Source organism: Salvelinus namaycush, unplaced genomic scaffold, assembly GCF_016432855.1.
Source record: "Salvelinus namaycush isolate Seneca unplaced genomic scaffold, SaNama_1.0 Scaffold2215, whole genome shotgun sequence".
Classification (NCBI taxonomy): Eukaryota; Metazoa; Chordata; class Actinopteri; order Salmoniformes; family Salmonidae; genus Salvelinus; species Salvelinus namaycush.
The window spans coordinates 14,868-42,466 of NW_024059026.1; the positions used below are offsets into that span (position 1 = coordinate 14,868).

The 27,599-nt window shown below is 43.2% G+C and overlaps 1 protein-coding gene and 1 pseudogene across 2 annotated transcripts; both read right to left on the reverse strand.

Annotated features, from left to right (window-relative positions):
- Positions 1 to 4,777: 4,777 nt before the first annotated feature.
- Positions 4,778 to 18,020, reverse strand: LOC120038483 (G-protein coupled receptor family C group 5 member C-like). 2 transcript variants are annotated; one of them, XM_038984211.1, is made up of 5 exons: positions 17,708 to 18,020; positions 12,655 to 13,732; positions 7,256 to 7,356; positions 6,768 to 6,887; positions 4,778 to 6,148 (listed from the first exon to the last, which is right to left on the reverse strand). In XM_038984211.1, the coding sequence occupies exons 2-5, from the start codon at positions 13,715 to 13,717 to the stop codon at positions 6,116 to 6,118; spliced, it is 1,317 nt and encodes a 438-aa protein (XP_038840139.1). In that variant the 5' UTR covers positions 13,718 to 13,732; positions 17,708 to 18,020; the 3' UTR covers positions 4,778 to 6,115. The 2 variants fall into 2 exon arrangements, with proteins under 2 accessions (XP_038840139.1, XP_038840138.1); XM_038984210.1 differs by having other exon boundaries at positions 6,768 to 6,890; positions 17,708 to 18,019.
- Positions 18,021 to 23,606: 5,586 nt separating this feature from the next.
- LOC120038482 lies at positions 23,607 to 24,487 on the reverse strand (annotated as a pseudogene).
- Between the last annotated feature and the right edge of the window lie 3,112 nt (positions 24,488 to 27,599).

Below are 27,599 nucleotides of genomic sequence, written 5' to 3' on the forward strand. Positions count from 1 at the left end.
CTAGGCGACCTAAATTGGAACATGCTTAATACCCCAGCCATCCTACAATCTAAGCTTGATGCCCTCAATCTCACACAAATTATCAATGAACCTACCAGGTACCACCCCAATTCCGTAAACACGGGTACCCTCATAGATATCATCCTAACCAACTTGCCCTCCAAATACACCTCTGCTGTTTTCAACCAAGATCTCAGCGATCACTGCCTCATTGCCTGCATCCGTAATGGGTCAGCGGTCAAACGACCTCCACTCATCACTGTCAAACGCTCCCTGAAACACTTCAGCGAGCAGGCCTTTCTAATCGACCTGGCCGAGGTATCCTGGAAGGATATTGATCTTATCCCGTCAGTAGAGGATGCCTGGATATTTTTTAAAAATGCCTTCCTCACCATCTTGAATAAGCATGCCCCATTCAAGAAATTTAGAACCAGGAACAGATATAGCCCTTGGTTCTCTCCTGACCTGACTGCCCTGAAAAACATCCTATGGCGTTCTGCATTAGCATCGAACAGCCCCCGTGATATGCAACTTTTCAGGGAAGCTAGGAACCAATATACACAGGCAGTTAGAAAAGCCAAGGCTAGCTTTTTCAAGCAGAAATTTGCTTCCTGCAACACAAACTCAAAAAAGTTCTGGGACACTGTAAAGTCCATGGAGAATAAGAACACCTCCTCCCAGCTTCCAACTGCACTGAAGATAGGAAACACTGTCACCACCGACAAATCCACTATAATTGAGAATTTCAATAAGCATTTTTCTACGGCTGGTCATGCTTTCCACCTGGCTACCCCTACCCCGGTCAACAGCACTGCACCCCCCACAGCAACTCGCCCAAGCCTTCCCCATTTCTCTTTCTCCCAAATACAGTCAGCTGATGTTCTGAAAGAGCTGCAAAATCTGGACCCTTACAAATCAGCCGGGCTAGATAATCTGGACCCTTTCTTTCTAAAACTATCTGCTGAAATTGTTGCCACCCCTATTACTAGCCTTTTCAACCTCTCTTTCGTGTCGTCTGAGATTCCCAAAGATTGGAAAGCAGCTGCGGTTATCCCCCTCTTCAAAGGGGGGGACACTCTTGACCCAAACAGCTACAGACCCATATCTATCCTACCCTGCCTTTCTAAGGTCTTCGAAAGCCAAGTTAACAAACAGATTACTGACCATTTCGAATCCCACCATACCTTCTCCGCTATGCAATCTGGTTTCAGAGCTGGTCATGGGTGCACCTCAGCCACGCTCAAGGTCATAAACGATATCTTAACCGCCATCGATAGGAAACAATACTGTGCAGCCGTATTCATTGACCTGGCCAAGGCTTTTGACTCTGTCAATCACCACATCCTCATCGGCAGACTCGACAGCCTTGGTTTCTCTAATGATTGCCTCGCCTGGTTCACCAACTACTTCTCTGATCGAGTTCAGTGTGTCAAATCGGAGGGTCTGTTGTCCGGGCCTCTGGCAGTCTCTATGGGGGTGCCACAGGGTTCAATTCTTGGACCGACTCTCTTCTCTGTATACATCAATGATGTCGCTCTTGCTGATGGTGAGTCTCTGATCCACCTCTACGCAGACGACACTATTCTGTATACTTCTGGCCCTTCTTTTGACACTGTGTTAACAACCCTCCAGGCGAGCTTCAATGCCATACAACTCTCCTTCCGTGGCCTCCAATTGCTCTTAAATACAAGTAAAACTAAATGCATGCTCTTCAACCGATCGCTGCCTGCACCTGCCCGCCTGTCCAACATCACTACTCTAGACGGCTTTGACTTAGAATATGTGGACAACTACAAATACCTAGGTGTCTGGTTAGACTGTAAACTCTCCTTCCAGACTCACATCAAACATCTCCAATCCAAAGTTAAATCTAGAATTGGCTTCCTATTCCGCAACAAAGCATCCTTCACTCATGCTGCCAAACATACCCTTGTAAAACTGACCATCCTACCAATCCTCGACTTCGGTGATGTCATTTACAAAATAGCCTCCAATACCCTACTCAATAAATTGGATGCAGTCTATCACAGTGCCATCCGTTTTGTCACCAAAGCCCCTTACACTACCCACCACTGCGACCTGTACACTCTCGTTGGCTGGCCCTCGCTTCATACTCGTCGCCAAACCCACTGGCTCCAGGTCATCTACAAGACCCTGCTAGGTAAAGTCCCCCCTTATCTCAGCTCGCTGGTCACCATAGCAGCACCTACCTGTAGCACGCGCTCCAGCAGGTATATCTCTCTGGTCACCCCCAAAACCAATTCTTCCTTTGGCCGCCTCTCCTTCCAGTTCTCTGCTGCCAATGACTGGAACGAACTACAAAAATCTCTGAAATTGGAAACACTTATCTCCCTCACTAGCTTTAAGCACCAGCTTTCAGAGCAGCTCATAGATTACTGCACCTGTACATAGCCCATCTATAATTTAGCCCAAACAACTACCTCTTTACCTACTGTATTCATTTATTTATTTTTGCTCCTTTGCACCCCATTATTTCTATCTCTAATTTGCACCTTCTTCCACTGCAAACCAACCATTCCAGTGTTTTTTTTACTTGCTATTGTCACGTTCCTGACCTGTTTTCTGTGGTTTGGTATGTGTTTATTGGTCAGGGCGTGAGTTTTGGGTGGGCAGTCTATGTTTTCTGTTTCTATGTTGGTTTTGGGTTGCCTGGTATGGCTCTCAATTAGAGGCAGGTGTTTGACGTTTCCTCTGATTGAGAGTCATATTAAGGTAGGTTGTTCTCACTGTTTGTTTGTGGGTGATTGTCGTCCGTGTCTGTGTCTGCGCACCACACGGGACTGTAGCGTTTGTTCGTTCGTTTGTTATAGTCTGTACCTGTTCCTACGTGCTTCGTGTTAGATGTAAGTTTTCATGGTTTAGGTCAGTCTACATTCGTTTTTGTTATTTTGTAAATCCTTCCAAGTGTTTGTTTTTGTGTTTCGTCGTTTGCTTTATTAAATCATTATGTATTCAAAACCCGCTGCACTTTGGTCGAATCACTACTCCTCCTCATCGTAAGGAAATAACAGTATCAGGGTAAATACCAGTATTAGGTATTAACAGTATCAGGGTAAATAACAGTATCAGGGTAAATACCAGTATTAGGGTAAATAACAGTATTAGGTATTAACAGTATCAGGCTAAATAACAGTATTAGGTATTAACAGTATCAGGGTAAATAACAGTATTAGGTATTAACAGTATCAGGGTAAATACCAGTATTAGGGTAAATAACAGTATTAGGGTAAATAACAGTATCAGGGTAAATAACAGTATTAGGGTAAATAACAGTATCAGGGTAAATAACAGTATTAGTGTAAATAACAGTATCAGGTATTAACAGTATCAGGTATTAACAGTATCAGGTATTAACAGTATCAGGGTAAATAACAGTATTAGGGTAAATACCAGTATCAGGGTAAATAACATTATTAGGTATTAACAGTATCAGGGTAAATAACAGTATCAGGGTAAATAACAGTATCAGGGTAAATAACAGTATCAGGGTAAATAACAGTATCAGGGTAAATAACAGTATCAGGGTAAATAACAGTATCAGGGTAAATAACAGTATCAGGGTAAATAACAGTATCAGGGTAAATAACAGTATTAGGGTAAATAACAGTATCAGGGTAAATAACAGTATTAGGTATTAACAGTATCAGGGTAAATAACAGTATCAGGGTAAATAACAGTATCAGGGTAAATAACAGTATTAGGTATTAACAGTATTAGGTATTAACAGTATCAGGGTAAATAACAGTATTAGGGTAAATAACAGTATCAGGGTAAATAACAGTATTAGGTATTAACAGTATCAGGTATTAACAGTATCAGGGTAAATAACAGTATCAGGGTAAATAACAGTATTAGGGTAAATAACAGTATCAGGGTAAATAACAGTATCAGGTATTAACAGTATCAGGGTAAATAACAGTATCAGGGTAAATAACAGTATTAGGGTAAATAATAGTATCAGGGTAAATAACAGTATCAGGTATTAACAGTATCAGGGTAAATAACAGTATTAGGTATTAACAGTATCAGGGTAAATAACAGTATTAGGTATTAACAGTATCAGGGTAAATAACAGTATCATGGTAAATAACAGTATTAGGTATTAACAGTATCAGGGTAAATAACAGTATTAGGGTAAATAACAGTATTAGGGTAAATAACAGTGTTAGGGTAAATAACATTATTAGGTATTAACAGTATCAGGGTAAATAACAGTATTAGGTATTAACAGTATCAGGGTAAATAACAGTATTAGGGTAAATAACAGTATTAGGTATTAACAGTATCAGGGTAAATAACAGTATTAGGTATTAACAGTATCAGGGTAAATAACAGTATTAGGGTAAATAACAGTATCAGGATAAATAACAGTATCAGGGTAAATAACAGTATCAGGGTAAATAACAGTATCAGGGTAAATAACAGTATCAGGGTAAATAACAGTATCAGGGTAAATAACAGTATCAGGGTAAATAAGTGTTTTAGGGTAAATAACATTATTAGGTATTAACAGTATCAGGGTAAATAACAGTATTAGGTATTAACAGTATCAGGGTAAATAACAGTATTAGGTATTAACAGTATCAGGGTAAATAACAGTATTAGGTGTTAACAGTATCAGGGTAAATAACAGTATTAGGGTAAATAACAGTATCAGGGTAAATAACAGTATCAGGGTAAATAAGTGTTTTAGGGTAAATACCAGTATTAGGTATAATATTAATTTATTATGACAGATTCTCTGGACTGTATGTACTTCATCATTAAATGTTTATTTAGATTTTCATTTTTCTTTCAGACATCAATGGCTGTATGTTCAACCAATCAATTCACTCACTGTTGCATTACAACTTCATATTAGATTGAACATTCATTATTGCATTTACAGGTGTTGGCTCAAAACTGATTACAAGAAAAGTAATTACTGTAAATAGCTATGTTTTAAATATCAAATTTCCAAATTCATACAACATTTCATACAACAAGTGCTTCCTTACATATGTAGTGAGAAGCCATTCATTGGCATGGCATTAACATTAAGTCATTCAACAACCTTTAGCTACAAATTTAAATAGCAATTTTAACTTTCTGAAAGTGAGACCCATTCACAAGCCAGGCACTAAACATTGACATAATAATATCGCCACTTACTTGAATTGAAAGCTTGAAAGTGCAAAGCTTTCTGTATGCTAAACCTATAACTGAGTGCATTAGTGTTGGGTAGGTATCCCCCGTGACAGAAGAGTCATTTTCCAAGATTCCATGGAACCATAGAGGGTGTTCCAGGTATGGAATGTTCCACTGTTAAGGGGTCCTCTTCTGAGAACACTGGGATGACAGGTTTATCCCATCACACCAGTTGCCCCCTCGCTTGACTGATCCTGATCTTGGCTGCACTTCCACGTGACTACTGTGTATGTGACTATTGTGAGTGTGTGTGTGTGTGTGTGTGTGTGTGTGTGTGTGTGTGTGTGTGTGTGTGTGTGTGTGTGTGTGTGTGTGTGTGTGTGTGTGTGTGTGTGTGTGTGTGTGTGTGTGTGTGTGTGTGTGTGTATATATATATATATATATTTGTAGCCTAAATACACCCCCACATGCTAAGAGAGAGTGAGACTAGTTTTCCGTGCTGTTAGCATGCTCACATTTCATCTGTCACAGTGTGTCCAGCGGAGAGCTCAGCTCATAGTCAGAGGTGACCTCTGCAAAAGGTATTGTTCTCTCCCAATGCCATGGGCCTGCTCTCCACTCTGTGGGTTGCTTTGACTTCTGTCAGACAGACAGATGGGCAGGAACTGGAACAAGGACAGACAGACCTGTAGGCACTGTCAATCTATCGATAGAGGGTTATGTCGTACACAGGACTGTCCATCTTTAGGGGTTTTACAAAGGGCAAACTGTTCGTGTCGTTCACCTAAACGTCACCTCTGGAGTCTGATAGGCTAATAGGTCAGAGTTCAGGTAGGCCTCGTTGTGATGGGTCCCGTTAAAACCAGCTCATATCAAGGATGCAATGGACAACAGCAAAATAGAGTCAACATGAGGAAACTGTATCAATAAAAATGAATTGAGGAGAGAGGTGTAAAGTAGTCTGTGTTCACCACTGGGATATCTTCTGCAGTCCATTCCCCTGAAAACAGAAAAAGATGGAGAGATATTGTTAAAAAAAAAACGATATAGACCTAATGTCATATAAATAGGCATAGTGTAATGACAGCGCTAACGCAATATGCGTGTGGGAAAAAAACACAGCTGAAAGAAGGTCAAAGGAAAGGCCTTAACACCGGAAAAAAGTCAGAAACCCACAGGACGAATGAAGTGAAAGAGACGACTGATCCAAAGCAATAAGAGAAACAGATGGATGGACAAAAAACAACAACATATTTCCTAGGAATGTAGAGATAGAAACCGTCCAATAAGACAAGACGACAGTACAAGACCGGGAAGAAACTTAAGTGACAGGCTTGTCAAGGTGAAACGTAGACCGAGAAGGAATGCATTGTGATTGTGTGTGTTTACTGTATACTTTTAGCCAAAATACCCCCCATGCTAACAGAGGAGAAGAGGAGAATGGACAGGGAGAGAGGTGAGGAGAATATGTCAGAGGACAGCACACACACAAACACACACACCCTATTACCTATTTAGTGCACTACTTTTGTCCAGGGCTCTGGTCAAAAGTAGTGCACTACAAAGGGAATAGGGTGCCATTTTGGAACACATCACAGGGTCTTTCTATCTCCACCTACACTGTGGCCCTGCTGCGTCTGTGTGTTTGCTGTCTCGTCGGTGCGTGCCGACAGGATACTGGCCCCGCTGTGGGCCACGGAGCTGTTGTTGGTGGAGGCTCGGGGGATGTGAGACATTTCCTGCTGCAACCAGAGATACACAAGGAACACAACATGCTTATCATGATCCATACAAAAGAGAATGGAAGAATATTTAAACACAATGGATATGAATAAAGATCCCTCTTTCTTTTAATGAAATAATTGAAAAACACAACAACAACAATCTGTGGCAGTGTGTGTGTGTGTGTGTGTGTGTGTGTGTGTGTGTGTGTGTATGTGTGTGTGTGTGTGTGTGTGTGTGTGTGTGTGTGTGTGTATGTGTGTGTGTGTGTGTGTGTGTGTGTGTGTGTGTGTGTGTGTGTGTGTGTGTGTGTGTGTGTGTGTGTGTGTGTGTGTGTGTGTGTGTGTGTGTGTGTATGGACAAACAATTGACGGCCTGTACTCACATTCCCCATTCCCCTGCTGATGAGAGCCAGCTCAGTGGGCTGGTAGACAGAACGGTGGATCTGACCACTATAGCCACTGTATGGAGACACAACTTTGGGACCTGCGAGGTAAAATAACAAGAAAACATTCGACAACATTAGATCCCAATCACACACTGAGTGTCTTTCAATGACATAGACTGACCCAGGTGAATCCAGGTGAAAGCAATGATCCCTTATTGATGACACTTGTTAAATCCACTTCAAAATCAGTGTAGATGAAGGGAAGGAGACAGGTTGTAGAAGGATTTTTAAGCCTTGAGACAATTGAGACATGGATTGTGTATGTCTGCTATTCAGAGGGTGAATGGACAAGACAAAAGATTTAAGTGCCTTTGAACGGGGTATGGTTTTCACGCTCAACAGTTTCCCGTGTGTATCTAGAATGGCCCACCACCCAAAGGACGTCCAGCCAACTTGACAAAACCATGGGAAGCATTTGGGTCAACATGGGCCAGCATCCCTGTGGAACGCTTTTCACACGTGTAGAGTCCATGACCCGACGAAATGAGGCTGTTCTGATGGCGAAAGGGGTGCAACTCAATATTAGGAAGGTGTTGCTAATGTTTCGCACACTCAGTGTTTATGTCGGGACAATGGATACTTTCTTTATATCAACACGTTTTCAAATCAAATCCACGTAGTCAGACATCCACGGGCGCATTCAAGCAGTATCCTCTGGGTATTCAGTGTTCCCAAGCAACCAGTCATAGTAGCTTGTTCTATTCAACCACCATGACAAGATCATAAACAACAGATGCAGGAGAAACGTCTATTATCTCCACTGTGCAGTCAAATGTGCATCCTCTATAAAGGTAGGATGGATAATGCTTGGTTAATGTGAGAGACAGTAATCCTCTATAAAAGGTAGGATGGATAATGCTTGGTTAATGTGAGAGACAGTAATCCTCTATAAAGGTAGGATGGATAATGCTTGGTTAATGTGAGAGACAGTAATCCTCTATAAAGGTAGGATGGATAATGCTTGGTTAATGTGAGAGACAGTAATCCTCTATAAAAGGTAGGATGGATACTGCTTGGTTAATGTGAGAGACAGTAATCCTCTATAAAGGTAGGATGGATACTGCTTGGTTAATGTGAGAGACAGTAATCCTCTATAAAGGTAGGATGGATAATGCTTGGTTAATGTGAGAGACAGTAATCCTCTATAAAAGGTAGGATGGATAATGCTTGGTTAATGTGAGAGACATTTTTTATTTTCCCCCAGGTGGAAATGCCTGGTCCTCCCTGTGAAATATCTGCCTACCATGACACTGTTGCCACACCTTGTTTGCTGTTGAGACAGCACGGTAACGCAAACACAAACAGTGATGTTGGGGCAAGCTGATGAGTGTGTGTTTGTGTGTGTATGTGTCAGTGTTTATGTATGCATGGTACACTGGTTAGGTCACTGTTCTAAAAAAAAAAGGTGCAATTACTAAATCCCATTGAGTCACCTGGTAGACCGGTGGGAATGGAATGTATGTGTGGGCGAGAAAGGATTTGGTTGGTTAATAATGTTTAAATAAGTCCTCAGGATAAACAAAGACAATGAAGGACTTTTTCTGGTTTCATAGCTCTCTCTCATCACGACAGATATCCTCCTTCGTTCTCAGTCTCTTCCCAGAAAAGGTTGATTAGTTTTAAAACAAACATTATTTCCCGTTAATATTTAATAATAGTTAAATATGAAAATAAAATCGCCAAATATGGAAGGGGTTATTTTTGTCAAAACATTCTCTGTTCTCACTTCATTATTAGTTTGATATGGCAACTGATGTGTCAGAGGACAGATAGCAGAGGACAGATAGCAGAGGACAGATAGCAGAGGGCTCATTATATTTTTGTTCCTTTTATTTTATCAAACATCATTCTCCAGTCAGTATAAACGGACTAAACACTGTATATGCCTCTATGTTCTAATACTGTATTGATATGTTCTCAGAAATCCCAGACCTTGGGCAACATGCTGGAACATTGGTACATTGTGGGAGGCAAAATCAAATCAAATCTAACCTGTCTGTCTAGAGACTAGTCACCTGGTGCCAGCTGATCTCAACAGACCAGGACATATAGTAGGTTAACCTCAGTCAGGACAGAGCTGCTAACTCACAAGGCGCCATCCGCATTAACATGTGCTATTATCCCTCCCTCCCACTCTGACCTAAACCATTGGCTGCATCCCAAATGGCACCCTATTCCCTATAAAGTGCACTACTTTTGACCAGTGCCTTTTGTCAAATGTAGTGCCCTATATAGGAAATAGGGTGCCATTTGATTGTGATGAGATGAGGCCAGGGCAGGCCGAGGGCAGGTGGAGCAGCATCAAAGAGATAGAGTGGGAGGGGAGGAGAGGAGAGGAGACACACAGTGTCCTGTCTGGCTCTGCTGCAGCCTGCGAGATCAGATTCTGATCACCAATAGGATTAAAACCACATCAGCATATCAAATTCTTTAAGGTATGCAGATTGTACTGTATACTGGATGTGAAATTCAGTACCGGTTCAATCATATTCGGTGAGCTTTTCTTATCCATCTCGCAGTTTCTTTTCAACTTACTGTTTTGGAAGATATTTTATTTCAGACTCAGGGTCATTGAAAATAATGTACATTGGAATATGAACAAATAAGCTGTAGAGTGCAGATTGTTACACGTAGACAACAATGTTATTTTATTCACGTGTCTGACTATACGTACGCAAGTCCCATACCCTCCTGAACCTGCTGACAAGCCCCATACCCTCCTGAACCTGCTGACAAGCCCCATACCCTCCTCTACCTGCTGACAAGTCCCATACCCCCCTGAACCTGCTGACAAGCCCCATACCCTCCTCTACCTGCTGACAAGTCCCATACCCTCCTCTACCTGCTGACAAGCCCCATACCCTCCTGAACCTGCTGACAAGCCCCATACCCTCCTCTACCTGCTGACAAGTCCCATACCCTCCTGAACCTGCTGACAAGCCCCATACCCTCCTGAACCTGCTGACAAGTCCCATACCCTCCTGAACCTGCTGACAAGCCCCATACCCTCCTGAACCTGCTGACAAGCCCCATACCCTCCTGAACCTGCTGACAAGTCCCATACCCTCCTGAACCTGCTGACAAGTCCCATACCCTCCTGAACCTGCTGACAAGCCCCATACCCTCCTGAACCTGCTGACAAGCCCCATACCATCCTGAACCTGCTGACAAGCCCCATACCCTCCTCTACCTGCTGACAAGCCCCATACCCTCCTGAACCTGCTGACAAGCCCCATACCCTCCTGAACCTGCTGACAAGCCCCATACCCTCCTGAACCTGCTGACAAGTCCCATACCCTCCTCTACCTGCTGACAAGTCCCATACCCTCCTGAACCTGCTGACAAGCCCCATACCCTCCTGAACCTGCTGACAAGTCCCATACCCTCCTGAACCTGCTGACAAGCCCCATACCCTCCTCTACCTGCTGACAAGCCCCATACCCTCCTGAACCTGCTGACAAGCCTCATACCCTCCTCTACCTGCTGACAAGCCCCATACCCTCCTCTACCTGCTGACAAGCCCCATACCCTCCTCTACCTGCTGACAAGCCCCATACCCTCCTGAACCTGCTGACAAGCCCCATACCCTCCTGAACCTGCTGACAAGTCCCATACCCTCCTGAACCTGCTGACAAGCCCCATACCCTCCTGAACCTGCTGACAAGTCCCATACCCTCCTGAACCTGCTGACAAGCCCCATACCATCCTGAACCTGCTGACAAGCCCCATACCCTCCTGAACCTGCTGACAAGTCCCATACCCTCCTGAACCTGCTGACAAGTCCCATACCCTCCTGAACCTGCTGACAAGCCCCATACCCTCCTGAACCTGCTGACAAGTCCCATACCCTCCTGAACCTGCTGACAAGCCCCATACCCTCCTGAACCTGCTGACAAGCCCCATACCCTCCTGAACCTGCTGACAAGTCCCATACCCTCCTGAACCTGCTGACAAGTCCCATACCCTCCTGAACCTGCTGACAAGTCCCATACCCTCCTGAACCTGCTGACAAGCCCCATACCCTCCTGAACCTGCTGACAAGTCCCATACCCTCCTGAACCTGCTGACAAGCCCCATACCATCCTGAACCTGCTGACAAGCCCCATACCCTCCTGAACCTGCTGACAAGTCCCATACCCTCCTGAACCTGCTGACAAGTCCCATACCCCCCTGAACCTGCTGACAAGCCCCATACCCTCCTGAACCTGCTGACAAGTCCCATACCCTCCTGAACCTGCTGACAAGCCCCATACCCTCCTGAACCTGCTGACAAGCCCCATACCCTCCTGAACCTGCTGACAAGCCCCATACCCTCCTCTACCTGCTGACAAGCCCCATACCCTCCTGAACCTGCTGACAAGCCCCATACCCTCCTGAACCTGCTGACAAGTCCCATACCCTCCTGAACCTGCTGACAAGTCCCATACCCTCCTGAACCTGCTGACAAGCCCCATACCCTCCTGAACCTGCTGACAAGTCCCATACCCTCCTGAACCTGCTGACAAGTCCCATACCATCCTGAACCTGCTGACAAGCCCCATACCCTCCTCTACCTGCTGACAAGCCCCATACCCTCCTGAACCTGCTGACAAGCCCCATACCCTCCTGAACCTGCTGACAAGCCACATACCCTCCTGAACCTGCTGACAAGCCCCATACCCTCCTGAACCTGCTGACAAGTCCCATACCCTCCTCTACCTGCTGACAAGTCCCATACCCTCCTGAACCTGCTGACAAGCCCCATACCCTCCTGAACCTGCTGACAAGTCCCATACCCTCCTCTACCTGCTGAACCTCCCCTTTCTAATGGTTAAGTGTGTTAGATATATTAGATATATTAGATATATTAGATGTATTAGATATATTAGATGTATTAGATATAATAGATGTATTAGATGTATTAGATGTATTATAGATGTATTAGATGTATTATAGATGTATTAGATGTATTAGATGTATTAGATGTATTATAGATGTATTAGATGTATTAGATGTATTAGATATTTTAGATGTATTAGATGTATTAGATATATTAGATATATTATATATATGAGATGTATTAGATATATTAGATATATTAACTGTATGTAATGTGCTAGCAAGTGGAGAAAACATCCTGGTATCTAGTGAAGTGGCCTTATTAGTGAAGCCAGGTCATTTATGTGGGTCGCCAAGAGTGTGTGGGTATGTGTGTGTGTGTGTGTACTGTACAGTATGTGTGTGTGTAAACGTTACTGTGTGTGTGTGTGTGTGTGTGTGTGTGTGTGTGTGTGTGTGTGTGTGTGTGTGTGTGTGTGTGTGTGTGTGTGTGTGTGTGTGTGTGTGTGGCTACATACCGAAGTTGGGCTCATCCATAGAGAAAGCCTTGTTCTCCATAAACATGCTCTGGGCTCCTTGCTCCTTCAGGATATTCTCATAGCCCACACCTCTGCTCAGGTCCTCTCCGAACCCTGGCGCGCCCCCCTCCTCTACCCCGGTCAGAGAGCATATCTCTGGGATGGTGTTGAGGATCAGGAACACCCAGGCGTTGCTGACCAGGGCGATGGCCAGGGTAGGGTCATCCCAGCTGGGTCCGCCGGTCCTCAGGTTCCCCCAGACGTACATGGTGATCCAGGCCACCCAGATGAACACAGAGAGGAGACCCGTGACGAGGATGAAGGCTCCCTCCTGGCGCCACTGCTTGTGTTTCCCACACAGGGTGGGTAAGGAAGCCACTACGACAGCTAGGAGAAGATTCAATACGTAGATCAGCGCCATGACAAAGTCCTGGTTGGTGATGTTACAGGGCACGTTTGTGGCTGTGCCAAGTGCTATCCCTGTAGCGTTGAGTAGCATGAAAGGATATCGAGCCACAGTGATGATCAGCCACTCCGTGTTGATGACCACCTCCACCAGCCAGAGTCCCAGGGCTCCCAGACACAGCACCGAGGCCCGGGGCACCCGATCTCCCCTGCGGGCCAGGAGGTTCAGCTTCACACACTGCATGAGAAGACACGCGAAGCACCCGGCGAACAGCACTCCGAAGAGGAAGCGTCGCGAAGCGCAGGTGGCGAAGTCTTTCCCTACGATGAAGGAGAAGGTGAGGCAGAAGAGGCCCAGGGTACTGATCAGGAAGCAGGCATGGAGGCCCACGGAGCGCATCCTATTCTTGTCTGTGATGAAGGGCAGGCTGGCCAGGAGGACGATGAAGAGGATGATGGAGACCAGCACGCCGGCTGCCGCTAACGCCTCCAGCACGATGCCCCATACGGCACTGAGGTCACACAGCCTGTAGTACAGGGAGCCTACGTTGGAGCCACACCCACTTGGGGTCACACTGGCGGCCATCGAGACGGGGAAAGACCAGAGAGTGATGGCGGTCGGGACTAGGAGATGAAGTCTCTGGAGTGTGTGGTCCATGGAGTTGAGCAGCACCTGTGTTCACACAGAGATAGAAGGAGAGACTGAGTAGGTTGGCATATGAGAAGGTTCTTAAGAGGGAGAAGAGAGAAACCAGTGACGTTGTCATACATTGAAGAGTCACTCTTGATACACCCAAGCAGGTCAACATGAGTCAAGAGCAAACAGATAAAATCATGCTGTAATCAAGATGTAACGGCGTATACCCACTTCACACAAACAACAGATGGAAACATTTGATTTCTGTTTAAAATGGCTTAGATGTTAATTTTTTACATTTTTTCTATGTAAAAATACCAGAGCCTTAGAAAGTATAAATAATCCAGCAAACACAAAAACTGAAGGTATTTCTGAAGCTGGCATTTATCCACGTCCTTTTTGAGAATCATTGATAAGAGTTTGAAACAAATATAGAGTGAGTCCACTGTGTGAACATGATAACACTTAGGAATGTCAGTTGAGACACTCTTTTACGGTCAGAGGATACAGTGTAGTACAGAACACACACACTCACCATATAAATTCACTCACAAGACACCACACATTCTATACACACAGGGTACAAAACATTCGGAACACCTTCTTAATATTGAGTTGCACCCCCCACCCTCCCCGTTTACCCTCAGAACAGCCTCAATTCATCAGGGCATGGACTCTACGAGGTGTGGAAAGCGTTCCACAGGGATGCTGGCCCATGTTGACTCCAATGCTTCCCCACAGTTGTGTCAAGTTGGCTAAATGTCCTTTGGGTGGTGGACCATTCTTGATACACACGGGAAACTGTTGAGGGTGAAAAACCCAGGAGCGTTGCAGTTCCTGACACACTCAAACCTGTGTGCCTGGCACCTACTACCATACCACGTTCAAAGGCACTTAAATCTTTTGTGTTGCCCATTCACACGTACACAATCCATGGCTCAAGGCTTAATAAGGGAACACTAGTCACTTTAATAATGTTTAAATAATGTTTACATGCCACTTTACTCACCTCATATGAATATACTGTTTTCTATTCTACTGTATTTCAGTCAAAGCCACTCCGACATTGCTCGATCTAATAATTGATATATTTCTTAATTCCATTCTTTTACTTTTTAGATTTGTGTGTATAGTTGTGAATTGTTTTTAGATACTACTGCACTGTTGGAGTATTTCACTACACCCACAACAACATCTGGTAAATATGTTGTATGTGACCAATAACATTAGATTTGATCTATGTGGTTATAAAATGTCTGCTCAGTGTAATGTAATTTGACGGGGACAGAGAGAAATGGCATGGCACAGCATTCAAATAAGTCTGGGATACTGTAGGGATGCTTATTTTCAAAAAGGTTGCCGGTTGTTTAGATGAGTTTGACAAACTCATCACAAGGGCAAATCTTGGTCTTAAATTAGAAGCTTTAAAAAGGCTCATGGCACATAATCTCAAATTCAAGTTATAGTTGGAGCAATGCATGTACAACACATTAGGAACACGTGCTCTTTCCATGACATAGACTGACCAGGTGAATCCAGGTGAAAGTTATGATCACCTATTTGATGACACTTGTTAAATCCACTTCAATCAGTGTAGATGAAGGGAAGGGGACAGGTTGAAGAAGGATGTTTAAAAAGGATCGGACTCTTTTTTTTCAAATTTTGCCTAAAATGAAATACCCAAATCTAACTGCCTGTAGCTCAGGACCTGAAGCAAGGATATGCATATTCTTGATACCATTTTAAAGGAAACACTTTGAAGTTTGTGGAAATGTGAAATTAATATAGGATAATATAACACATTAGATCTGGTGAAAGATAATAGAAATAAAAAAACTTTTTTTTCCATCATCTTTGAAATGCAAGAGAAAGGTCACAATGTATTATTCCAGGTTAGGCGCAATTTAGATTTTGCAGTGTATGTGCAACGTTTTAGACTGATCCAATGAACCATTGCATTTCTGTTCAAAATGCTGTATCAAGTCTGCCCAAATGTGCCTAATTGGTTTATTGATACATTTTCAAGTTCATAACTGTGCACTCTCCTCAAACAATAGCATGGTATTATTTCACTGTAATAGCTACTGTAAATTGGACAGTGCAGTTATATTAACAAGGATTTAAGCTTTCTGCCCAGATCAGATATGTCTATGTCCTGGGAAATGTTCTTGTTACTTACAACCTCATGCTAATCACATTAGCCTACGTTAGCTCAACTGTCCCGCGAGGGGGGGACACCGATCATGTAGAGGTTAAAGTGGCCAGTAATTCCATGTCTATGTACATAGGGCAGCAGCACTCTAAGGTGAAGGGTTGCGTAACCGAGTGGAAGCCGGCTAGTGATGGCTATTTAACAGTCGGATGGCCTTGAGATAGAAGCTGTTTTTCAGTCTCTCGGTCACAGCTTTGAGGCACCTGTACTGACCTCGCCTTCTGGATGATAGCGGGTTGAACAGGTCGTGGCTCGGGTTGTTGATGTCCTTGATTATCTTTTTGGCCTTCCTATGGCATCGGGTGCTGTAGTTGTCCTGGAGAGCAGGTAGTGTGTCCCCGATGATGCGTTGGGCAGACCACACCACCCTCTGGAGAGCCCTGCAGTTGCGGGTGGTTCAGTTGCCGTACCAGGCGGTGATACAGCCCGTCAGGATGCTCTCAATTGTTCATCTGTAAAAGTTTGTGAGGGTTTTAGGGGCCAAGCCAAATGTCTTCAGCCTCCTAAGGTTGAAGAGGCGCTGTTGCATCTTCTTCACCTCACGGTGTGTGGTGTTGAATCATTTCAGATCATCAGTGATGTGTACGCTGAGGAACTTGAAGCTTTCCACCTTCACTGTGTTCTTGTCGATGTGGATAGGGGGGTGTGCTCCCTCTGCTGTTTCCTGAAGTCCACGATCAGCTCCTTTGTTTTGTTGACGTTGAGAGAGAGGCTATTTTCCTGGCACCACTCTCCCAGGGCCCTCACCTCCTCCCTAGATGGTGTTGCTGTGGTGGCGAATGCTGTTCAGTTTCCTGCCATGAAGCCACTGCTCAGCCGTAAGAGAGACATACTTCTGTATTTCCATGTGCCTTAATTCAATAACCCTCATGTAATATAATTTTCTAGGCAATTCTGCCAATAATGTAACTAAGTTTGTGTTGGGGACTAGGGAGTAAGTAACAAAACAGGTAGTCAGTTGTTTGTGGCGGGAGGAAGTATGGAGAGACAATTGTTGAGATCTTATCACACATAAACAGGTACGTAGGCATAGGGACACACACACACACAGAGACTAAAAGAGAAAGTCAAGGATTAGGTGGCATGCAGTAACCAAACAAAAGCCCATGGATATGTTAACCCAGGGGTTCTCAATGTGGGTATACTGTCTTCCTTCTCGATTCGGGGTCAAATGTATCTTATAAATATCTGTGTCCAGTGGCAGGTGGTTCTACACAAAACCAGAGAAAACTCTAGAACGGGAAGCTCTGACAAATCAATCCACAGAATATCACTCTTTCAAACCAATTAACCCGAAAGTAAAATAACCAAAAATGAAACTTAAGAATGTGAAGGATAGAAATAGTGCACATAGAACAGATCTACCGAATGACAGATTTATAACTCACATTTCTATGTGAATATGGTGGGGTCACCCAAAAAGTTACATAATGCAGCTTTAATTTATGTTTTATTAGATGTTTCATCTCAATTCCCTTCCTGCATAAGGATCCAGCCCTACAGATTCGGCAGAGTAAATTGAAATAGAATTGTATTTCGTTTCTGGCAGACTATTCTGTTTTTTTTTGCAAGCTGATTCCTAGCAACGCTAGTGTGTAAATAGCGTTGCTAAAAACAGCTAAGCGGATCCCTGACGCTCAATTATAGGCTTTTAACCAACTATTAAATATTTATATTTTTGGGAACACTTTTCAAAAAGTCATAGTCTACGTATTTTGAGTGTCACTATTAGACCGTGCATAGTCGCTGTACCCCCACTACCTCTTTTCACTATGAAAATAATCTGTAGAGGACCTTACCTTCGGGTGTCTGACCAGTGTTTTGTTCTTGGTGGTCTTTGATAATGTCGCTATTCGTTCACCTGTTCTAAGCCACAACGACAGAAAACGCGCTCAACATCGTCTCCAGGTAGCCTATCCAGTGGGTTAAAAGGTAATAGCTCTTTGAAAATGTCGTGTATATTCCGTTTCTAGCTGTTTTTAATTAGCCCTAATGACACTGCAGTCACTGCTTTAGTAAAATGTTGAAATATTGAAGTCAGGGTTGGATCTCACAAAACTAGGCGACTAGTGCTGAAGTCCTGTGGCTGTGATGTGGACAGAGGAGCGACTGGTCCCTGGATAGCGACTGCCTTCTCTCTCTCTCTCGCGCGCACACACACACACACACACACACACACACACACACACACACACACACACACACACACACACACACACACACACACACACACACACACACACACACACACACACACACACACACACACACACACACACACACACGTCTTCTCTCTCGCACGCGCACACACACTATTTTGATGAATAGCCTACTAACATGGTAGAGTGGGAGATCAGTTAGTGTTACTCTAAATTGAATAATACAAGTCACTTTTTGTATGTTTAATTAAGCAGGGATGAAAGGTGTCTAGTTTGAATAATTAAATAGTTCGCACAGGAAGTAGCTCAAAGGTTTGCGCGCCTCTCGTGCGCTCCATGTCCAAGCTGCTGCATTTGACCGAGGTGAGTCGAACATACTGTATCTTTGCCATTGGATCATCAAGACTAGAAATAGACCATTGTACATAAAGTAGTCGATATATTCGTGCCTCTCCTCAGATCATGTATAGTCTATGATGAAATATATAGACACCCCCAATGTGTCAATAGCCTATCTGTGCATTTGCACACACACTATTAGAGAGAAATATGTATTTCATCAGAGGAGGATTGAGGAGACACCTGGTGGCAGTGCAGCGCTTACCAGGCTACTAGTCCAACTGTCGACCATTTTGACACCAGAGCCACAGGGTGGCAGCGCACTCCATGTAGGCTACTAGTTAACGTGTCACACATGGAAGGCTACTAGTTAACGTGTCACACATGGAAGGCTACTAGTTAACGTGTCACACATGGAAGGCTACTAGTTAACGTGTCACACATGGAAGGCTACTAGTTAACGTGTCACACATGGAAGGCTACTAGTTAACGTGTCACACATGGAAGGCTACTAGTTAACGTGTCACACATGGAAGGCTACTAGTTAACGTGTCACACATGGAAGGCTACTAGTTAACGTGTCACACATGGAAGGCTACTAGTCAACGTGTCACACATGGAAGGCTACTAGTTAACGTGTCACACATGGAAGGCTACTAGTTAACGTGTCACACATGGAAGGCTACTAGTTAACGTGTCACACATGGAAGGCTACTAGTTAACGTGTCACACATGGAAGGCTACTAGTTAACGTGTCACACATGGAAGGCTACTAGTTAACGTGTCACACATGGAAGGCTACTAGTTAACGTGTCACACATGGAAGGCTACTAGTTAATGTGTCACACAAGGAAGGCTACTAGTTAACGTGTCACACATGGAAGGCTACTAGTTAACGTGGCACACATGGAAGGCTACTAGTTAATGTGGCACACATGGAAGGCTACTAGTTAACGTGTCACACATGGAAGGCTACTAGTTAATGTGTCACACAAGGAAGGCTACTAGTTAACGTGTCACACAAGGAAGGCTACTAGTTAACTTATCACACAAGGAAGGCTACTAGTTAACGTGTCACACATGGAAGGCTACTAGTTAACGTGTCACACATGGAAGGCTACTAGTTAATGTGTCACACATGGAAGGCTACTAGTTAACGTGTCACACATGGAAGGCTACTAGTTAATGTGTCACACAAGGAAGGCTACTAGTTAACGTGTCACACAAGGAAGGCTACTAGTTAACTTATCACACATGGAAGGCTACTAGTTAACGTGTCACACATGGAAGGCTACTATTTTTTTTTTATTTTTTTTATTTTTACAATTTTTTATCCCCTTTTCTCCCCAATTTTCGTGGTATCCAATCGCTAGTAATTACTATCTTGTCTCATCGCTACAACTCCCGTACGGGCTCGGGAGAGACGAAGGTCGAAAGCCATGCGTCCTCCGAAGCACAACCCAACCAAGCCGCACTGCTTCTTTAACACAGTGCGCCTCCAACCCGGAAGCCAGCCGCACCAATGTGTCGGAGGAAACACCGTGCACCTGGCCCCCTTGGTTAGCGCGCACTGCGCCCGGCCCGCCACAGGAGTCGCTGGAGCGCGATGAGACAAGGATATCCCTACCGGCCAAACCCACCCTAACCCGGACGACGCTAGCCCAATTGTGCCTCGCCCCACGGACCTCCCGGTCGCGGCCGGCTGCGACAGAGCCTGGGCGCGAACCCAGAGACTCTGGTGGCGCAGTTAGCACTGCGATGCAGTGCCCTAGACCACTGCGCCACCCGGGAGGCCCTTGAAGGCTACTAGTTAACATGTCACACATGGAAGGCTACTAGTTAACGTGTCACACATGGAAGGCTACTAGTTAATGTGTCACACATGGAAGGCTACTAGTTAACGTGTCACACATGGAAGGCTACTAGTTAACGTGTCACACATGGAAGGCTACTAGTTAACGTGTCACACATGGAAGGCTACTAGTTAACGTGTCACACATGGAAGGCTACTAGTTAACGTGTCACACAAGGAAGGCTACTAGTTAACGTGTCACACATGGAAGGCTACTAGTTAACGTGTCACACATGTAGGCTACTAGTTAATGTGTCACACAAGGAAGGCTACTAGTTAACGTGTCACACAAGGAAGGCTACTAGTTAACTTATCACACATGGAAGGCTACTAGTTAACGTGTCACACATGGAAGGCTACTAGTTAACGTGTCACACATGGAAGGCTACTAGTTAACGTGTCACACATGGAAGGCTACTAGTTAACGTGTCACACATGGAAGGCTACTAGTTAACGTGTCACACATGGAAGGCTACTAGTTAACGTGTCACACATGGAAGGCTACTAGTTAACGTGTCACACATGGAAGGCTACTAGTTAACGTGTCACACATGGAAGGCTACTAGTTAACGTGTCACACATGGAAGGCTACTAGTTAACGTGTCACACATGGAAGGCTACTAGTTAACTTATCACACATGGAAGGCTATTGGCTTTTTATTCACCCATTGGCTTTTGATTGTGATAATACCATTCGTTTGGTCTCGCATCTAAACAGTCAAGTGTCGACTTTATTATTGCCGTTGGAATGTTCTAAAAACACCTCTCCCATCCTGATGTGTGAAAAACACGTTTTTAAAACATCTGTTGACTGATGCCTTGTCTCCGCGCTCTGTCCACCAGTTCACGCCACAATGAAACACTAAAGGTGGCTGATGAAAGACAAATAGAAGAATATAAGTTTAATTCTGGTTTCTTTCCTCGTGTGGTTGTTGTTGCTGTTGCCCATGTGACAAGGTCATTTCATCCAAAAATACATCACCTGGCAATACCTGATGTCAGTTGTGGGACAGGTAAGCCTACAGTAAGTTTATGTATGTCACAAATGGGCGGGACTGGTGACAGACACCAATGGACTTAGAGTTGTAGTCAACCTTTAGTAGTCAATTGAAATGCCCTTTTTTTTATTTCAATCTTGCCTTTTTTTATTAAGGGAACTCTTGGTTTTCTATTTGACTTCCATAGCTGGTGTCTATAGTTGGCTATCATGTGAAATTGAATTTATACCTGTGAGTGTTGACAGAACTACCCTGCACCTTAGAGGCTGCTGCCCTATATACATAGACATGGAATCACAGGTCACTTTAAATGGAACACTAGTTTGTACCTGCCTGTCGGCTACGTGACATCCCCTGCTGGTTACAATGATAGTGGGAAGACCCACGTTACATCCTAAATGGCTGTGTACTACATGGTGCACTACTTTTGACCAGAGCCCTGTGGGGAAAGGGTGGGATGGAACCCCAGAGTCAGGTTAGCTACAGACTTGAAATAATATAATAACATGTAATAACATAATAGCATGTAATAACATGTAATAACATAACAGCATGTAATAACGTGTAATAACATAACAGCATGTAATAACGTGTAATAACGTGTAATAACGTGTAATAATATGTAATAACATAATAGCATGTAATAACATAATAGCATGTAATAACGTGTAATAACATGTAATAATATGTAATAACATAATAGCATGTAATAACGTGTAATAACATGTAATACTATGTAATACCATAATAGCATGTAATAACGTGTAATAACATGTAATAACATGTAATAATATGTAAAAACATAATAGCATGTAATACCGTGTAATAACATGTAATAACATGTAATACTATGTAATAACATAATAGCATGTAATAACGTGTAATAACATGTAATAATATGCAATAACATAATAACATGTAATAACGTGTAATAACATAACATGTAATAACGTGTAATAGCATGTAATAACGCGTAATAACATGTAATAACATAATAGCATGTAATAACGTGTAATAACATGTAATAACATAATAGCATGTAATAACGCGTAATAACATGTAATAACATAATAGCATGTAATAACGCGTAATAACATGTAATAACATAATAGCATGTAATAACGTGTAATAATATGTAATAACATAATAGCATGTAATAACGTGTAATAACGTGTAATAACATACTAGCATGTAATAACGTGTAATAGCATAATAGCATGTAATAGCATGTAATAACATAACAGCATATAATAACGTGTAATAACATAACAGCATGTAATAACATGTAATAATGTGTAATAACATGTAATAATATGTAATAACATAATAACATGTGTAATAACATGTAATAACATGTAATAACATGTAATAACATAATAACATGTAATAATGTGTAATAATGTGTAAGAATATGCAATAACATAATAGCATGTAATAACGTGTAACAATGTGTAATAACGCGTAATAACATGTAATAACATAATAGCGTGTAATAACGTGTAATAATATGTAATAACATAATAGCATGTAATAACATGTAATAACATGTAATAACATAATAGCATGTAATAACGTGTAATAACATGTAATAACGTGTACTAACGTGTAATAACGTGTAATAACGTGTAATAGCGTGTAATAACAGCGTGTAATAGCGTGTAATAACGTGTAATAACATAATAGCATGCTATAACGTGTGATAATATGTAATAACATGTACTAACGTGTAATAACGTGTAATAACGTGTAATAGCGTGTAATAGCGTGTAATAACATGTAATAACTTGTAATAACATAATAGCATGTAATAACGTGTAATAGCGTGTAATAACATGTAATAACGTGTAAAAACATGTAATAATAGCATATAATAATAACATATAACAATAACATATAACAATAACATAATAATAATAATATGTAATAATATATCATGTGTGAAAAAATTATTCAGATAGTAAAACATTTAAGCTGTTTAATCGGTGGGCAAAGCAAGGTGGGAAAAAAACTGTGTTTTATACAGCAATTGGATTTTGTGGTAGATGTTTAGACTGGTACACTGAGTTCACACTGAGTTTACACTGAGTTCACACTGAGTTCACACTGAGTTCACACTGAGTTCACACTGAGTTCACACTGAGTTCACAGTGTACCAGTAAAATACTCTATTACATACTAGTCTATCCTTTATTAGCCGGATACACTTCAAACAATATCATATTACTAACACCACTGTGTGAGTTCAATACGTCATGAAGTTGTTTTCTAGTTGTCGTTATTATTTCTTTTTAAATAACATATTACACTGTAGTATAGGTAGGAAAACCCATCACCCAGGCGTTATTCCCCCTCACATTGGGAAGAGCAGGAAGCCACTGAAAGTGCTTTGGAGATTCAGATCACCATAGAGTCTGTGATTTGAAGGAAGGCACAGGGATAACTGGTCCCCCTCCGCCAGCAGTAGAGATACTGCATTGGATAAAAAACACATTATCACCATCACTTATTCCAAAGGACTTGCTGGTTGTTCTTGTTTAAGCGCACCCCAACGTACAGAGAGGTGCGTTTGTTTTCAAAAGCAGGGAACCTGAAGTTGTAGACTCCTCTCACGGGTGCAGTGAAGAGGCCTGTGGTTGTGCTGTAAGTGTTGCCGATGTTGGTGAAGCCTTTGTTGTAGACAAGAGTTTTGTCAGTGTTGAAAGGGCCGACATATCCTGGGTCTGTCAAAGCAGCAGAGAAAGCCACCTTTGGTCTTTTTGCATTATTTCTCATCAGCTCCTCCACCTCTGTCTCACTGGCTGTCACTCTGGCCTCCAAAGCTACATTATCTCTCTTCAGCTCCTCCACCTCTGTCTCACTGGCTGTCACTCTGGCCTCCAAAGCTACATTATCTCTCTTCAGCTCCTCCACCTCTGTCTCACTGGCTGTCACTCTGGCCTCCAAGGCTACATTATCTCTCTTCAGCTCCTCCACCTCTGTCTCACTGGCTGTCACTCTGGCTCCTATGGTTGTCAGTTCATTAGCTTGAGCTGTATTCTCTGTCTCCAAATCCTCCATGGTTCTTGTAGTGAGGACCAGATTGATATTCATCTCGTTCAGCTTGTCCTCGCTGTCCCTCAGTCTGGTTTCCATGTTCCTCAGCTCCACTCTCTGTTCCACCACCATGTCTCTCAGCGCTCTCAGCTCATCCCAGACCGGGTTGGCTTGGATTGTTACTGGAGCTCCCCCCATAACTCTCTCCCTGAGCTGATGCAAAGAGTCAATATTTGCAATGTTGACACTTCTTTTTCAAGACCTCTGCAATCTGCCCAGGCATGCTGTCAATTAACTTCTGGGCCACATCCTGACTGATGGCAGCCTATTCTTGCATAATCAAAGCTTGGAGTTTGTCAGAATTTGTGAGTTTTTATTTGTCCACCCGCCTCTTGAGGATTGACCACAAGTTCTCCATGGGATTAAAGTCTGGGGAGTTTCCTGGCCATGGACCCAAAATATTGATGTTTTGTTCCCCGAACCACTTAGTTATCACTTTTGCCTTAAGGCATTGTTCGTCACCAAACTGTTCCTGGATGGTTGGGAGAAGTTGCTCTCGGAGGATGTGTTGGTACCATTCTTTATTCATGGCTGTGTTCTTAGGCAAAATTGTGAGTGAGCGCACTCCCTTGGCTGAGAAGCAACCCCACAGATGAATGGTCTAAGGATGCTTTACTGTTGGCATGACACAGGACTGATGGTAACGCTCACCATGTCTTTTCCGGATAAGCTTTTTTACGGATGCCCCAAACAATCGGAAAGGGGATTCTTCAGAGAAAATGACTTTACCCCAGTCCTCAGCAGTCCAATCCCTGTACCTTTTGCAGAATATCAGTCTGTCCCTGATGTTTTTCCTGGAGAGAAGTGGCTTCTTTGCTGCCCTTCTTGACACAAGGCTATCCTCCAACAGTCTTCGCCTCACTGTGTGTGCAGATGCACTCACACCTGCCTGCTGCCATTCCTGAGCAAGCTCTGTACTGGTTATGCCCCGATCCCGCAGCTGAATGAACTTTAGGAGACAGTCCTGGCGCTTGCTGGACTTTCTTGGGCGCCCTGAAGCCTTCTTCACAACAATTGAACCGCTCTCCTTGAAGTTCTTGATGATCCGATAAATGGTTGATTTAGGTGCAATCTTACTGGCAGCAATATCCTTGCCTGTGAAGCCCTTTTTGTGCAAAGCAATGAGGTCGCCACGTGTTTCCTTGCAGGTAACCATGGATGACAGAGGAAGAACAGTGATTCCAAGCACCACCCTCCTTTTGAAGCTTCCAGTCTGTTATTCGAACTCAATCAGCATGACAGAGTGATCTCCAGCCTTGTCCTCGTCAACACTCACACCTGTGTTAACGAGAGAATCACTGACATGATGTCAGCTGGTCCTTTTGTGGCAGGGCTGAAATGCAGTGGAAATGTTTTTGGGGGATTCAGTTCATTTGCATGGCAAAGAGGGACTTTGCAATTAATTGCAATTCATCTGATCACTCTTCATAACATTCTGGAGTATATGCAAATTGCCATCATACACACTGAGGCAGCAGACTTTGTGAAAATTCATATTTGTGTCATTCTCAAACCTTTTGGCCACGACTGTACATGTATTAACGGTATTAGGGGAAATAAGCACTATGAAATCCTAAGAATATTATCAACATGTTAATGTTTTCTACTTTGTTTTCTCATTGTGAGATATGAACAGCATGCAGCAAGAACGGTCTCTAAGTGCGTGGTGGAGCATTTGTCAGACACTGATATGATTGAAAGAATGCTCTCCGATCAGCTTTCTCCATGCAAATCTTACCTTAATATTATAACTATTTCACAATACTGAGGACGGATCAGCACCTAGAGAGATATTATCACCCACGGCTGCAAATATTGAATCGGCTTATTCTAATGCTTACCCAATGAAAATGCCAGAGGGGATGGCTCTAACCATTAAAACAGAGGGGATGGCTCTAACCATTAAAACAGAGGGGATGGCTCTAACCATTAAAACAGAGGGGATGGCTCTAACCATTAAAACAGAGGGGATGGCTCTAACCATTAAAACAGTGGGGATGGCTCTAACCATGAAAACAGAGGGGATGGCTCTAACCATGAAAACAGAGGGGATGACTCTAACCATTAAAACAGAGGGGATGGCTCTAACCATTAAAACAGAGGGGATGGCTCTAACCATTAAAACAGAGGGGATGGCTCTAACCATTAAAACAGAGGGGATGGCTCTAACCATTAAAACAGAGGGGATGGCTCTAACCATTAAAACAGAGGGGATGGCTCTAACCATTAAAACAGAGGGGGTGGCTCTAACCATTAAAACAGAGGGGATGGCTCTAACCATTAAAACAGAGGGGATGGCTCTAACCATTAAAACAGTGGGGATGGCTCTAACCATTAAAACAGAGGGGATGGCTCTAACCATTAAAACAGAGGGGATGGCTCTAACCATTAAAACAGAGGGGGTGGCTCTAATCATTAAAACAGAGGGGATGGCTCTAATCATTAAACAGAGGGGATGCTCTAATCATGATAACAGAGGGGATGGCTCTAACCATTAAAACAGAGGGGATGGCTCTAACCATTAAAACAGAGGGGATGGCTCTAACCATTAAAACAGTGGGGATGGCTCTAACCATTAAAACAGAGGGGGTGGCTCTAACCATTAAAACAGAGGGGGTGGCTCTAATCATTAAAACAGAGGGGATGGCTCTAATCATTAAAACAGAGGGGGTGGCACTAATCATTAAACAGAGGGGATGCTCTAATCATGATAACAGAGGGGATGGCTCTAACCATTAAAACAGAGGGGATGGCTCTAACCATTAAAACAGAGGGGATGCTCTAACCATTAAAACAGTGGGGATGGCTCTAACCATTAAACAGAGGGGATGGCTCTAACCATTAAACAGAGGGGATGGCTCTAACGATTAAACAGTGGGGATGGCTCTAACCATTAAAACAGAGGGGATGGCTCTAACCATTAAACAGAGGGGATGGCTCTTATCATTAAACAGAGGGGATGGCTCTAATAATGAAAACAGAGGGGATGGCTATAACCATTAAAACAGAGGGAATGGCTCTAACCATTAAAACAGAGGGGATGGCTCTAACCATTAAAACAGAGGGGATGGCTCTAACCATTAAACAGAGGGGATGGCTCTAACCATTAAAACAGTGGGGATGGCTCTAACCATTAAAACAGAGGGGATGGCTCAAACCATTAAAACAGAGGAGATGGCTCTAACCATTAAAACAGAGGGGATGCTCTAACCATTAAAACAGAGGAGATGGCTCTAATCATTAAAAACAG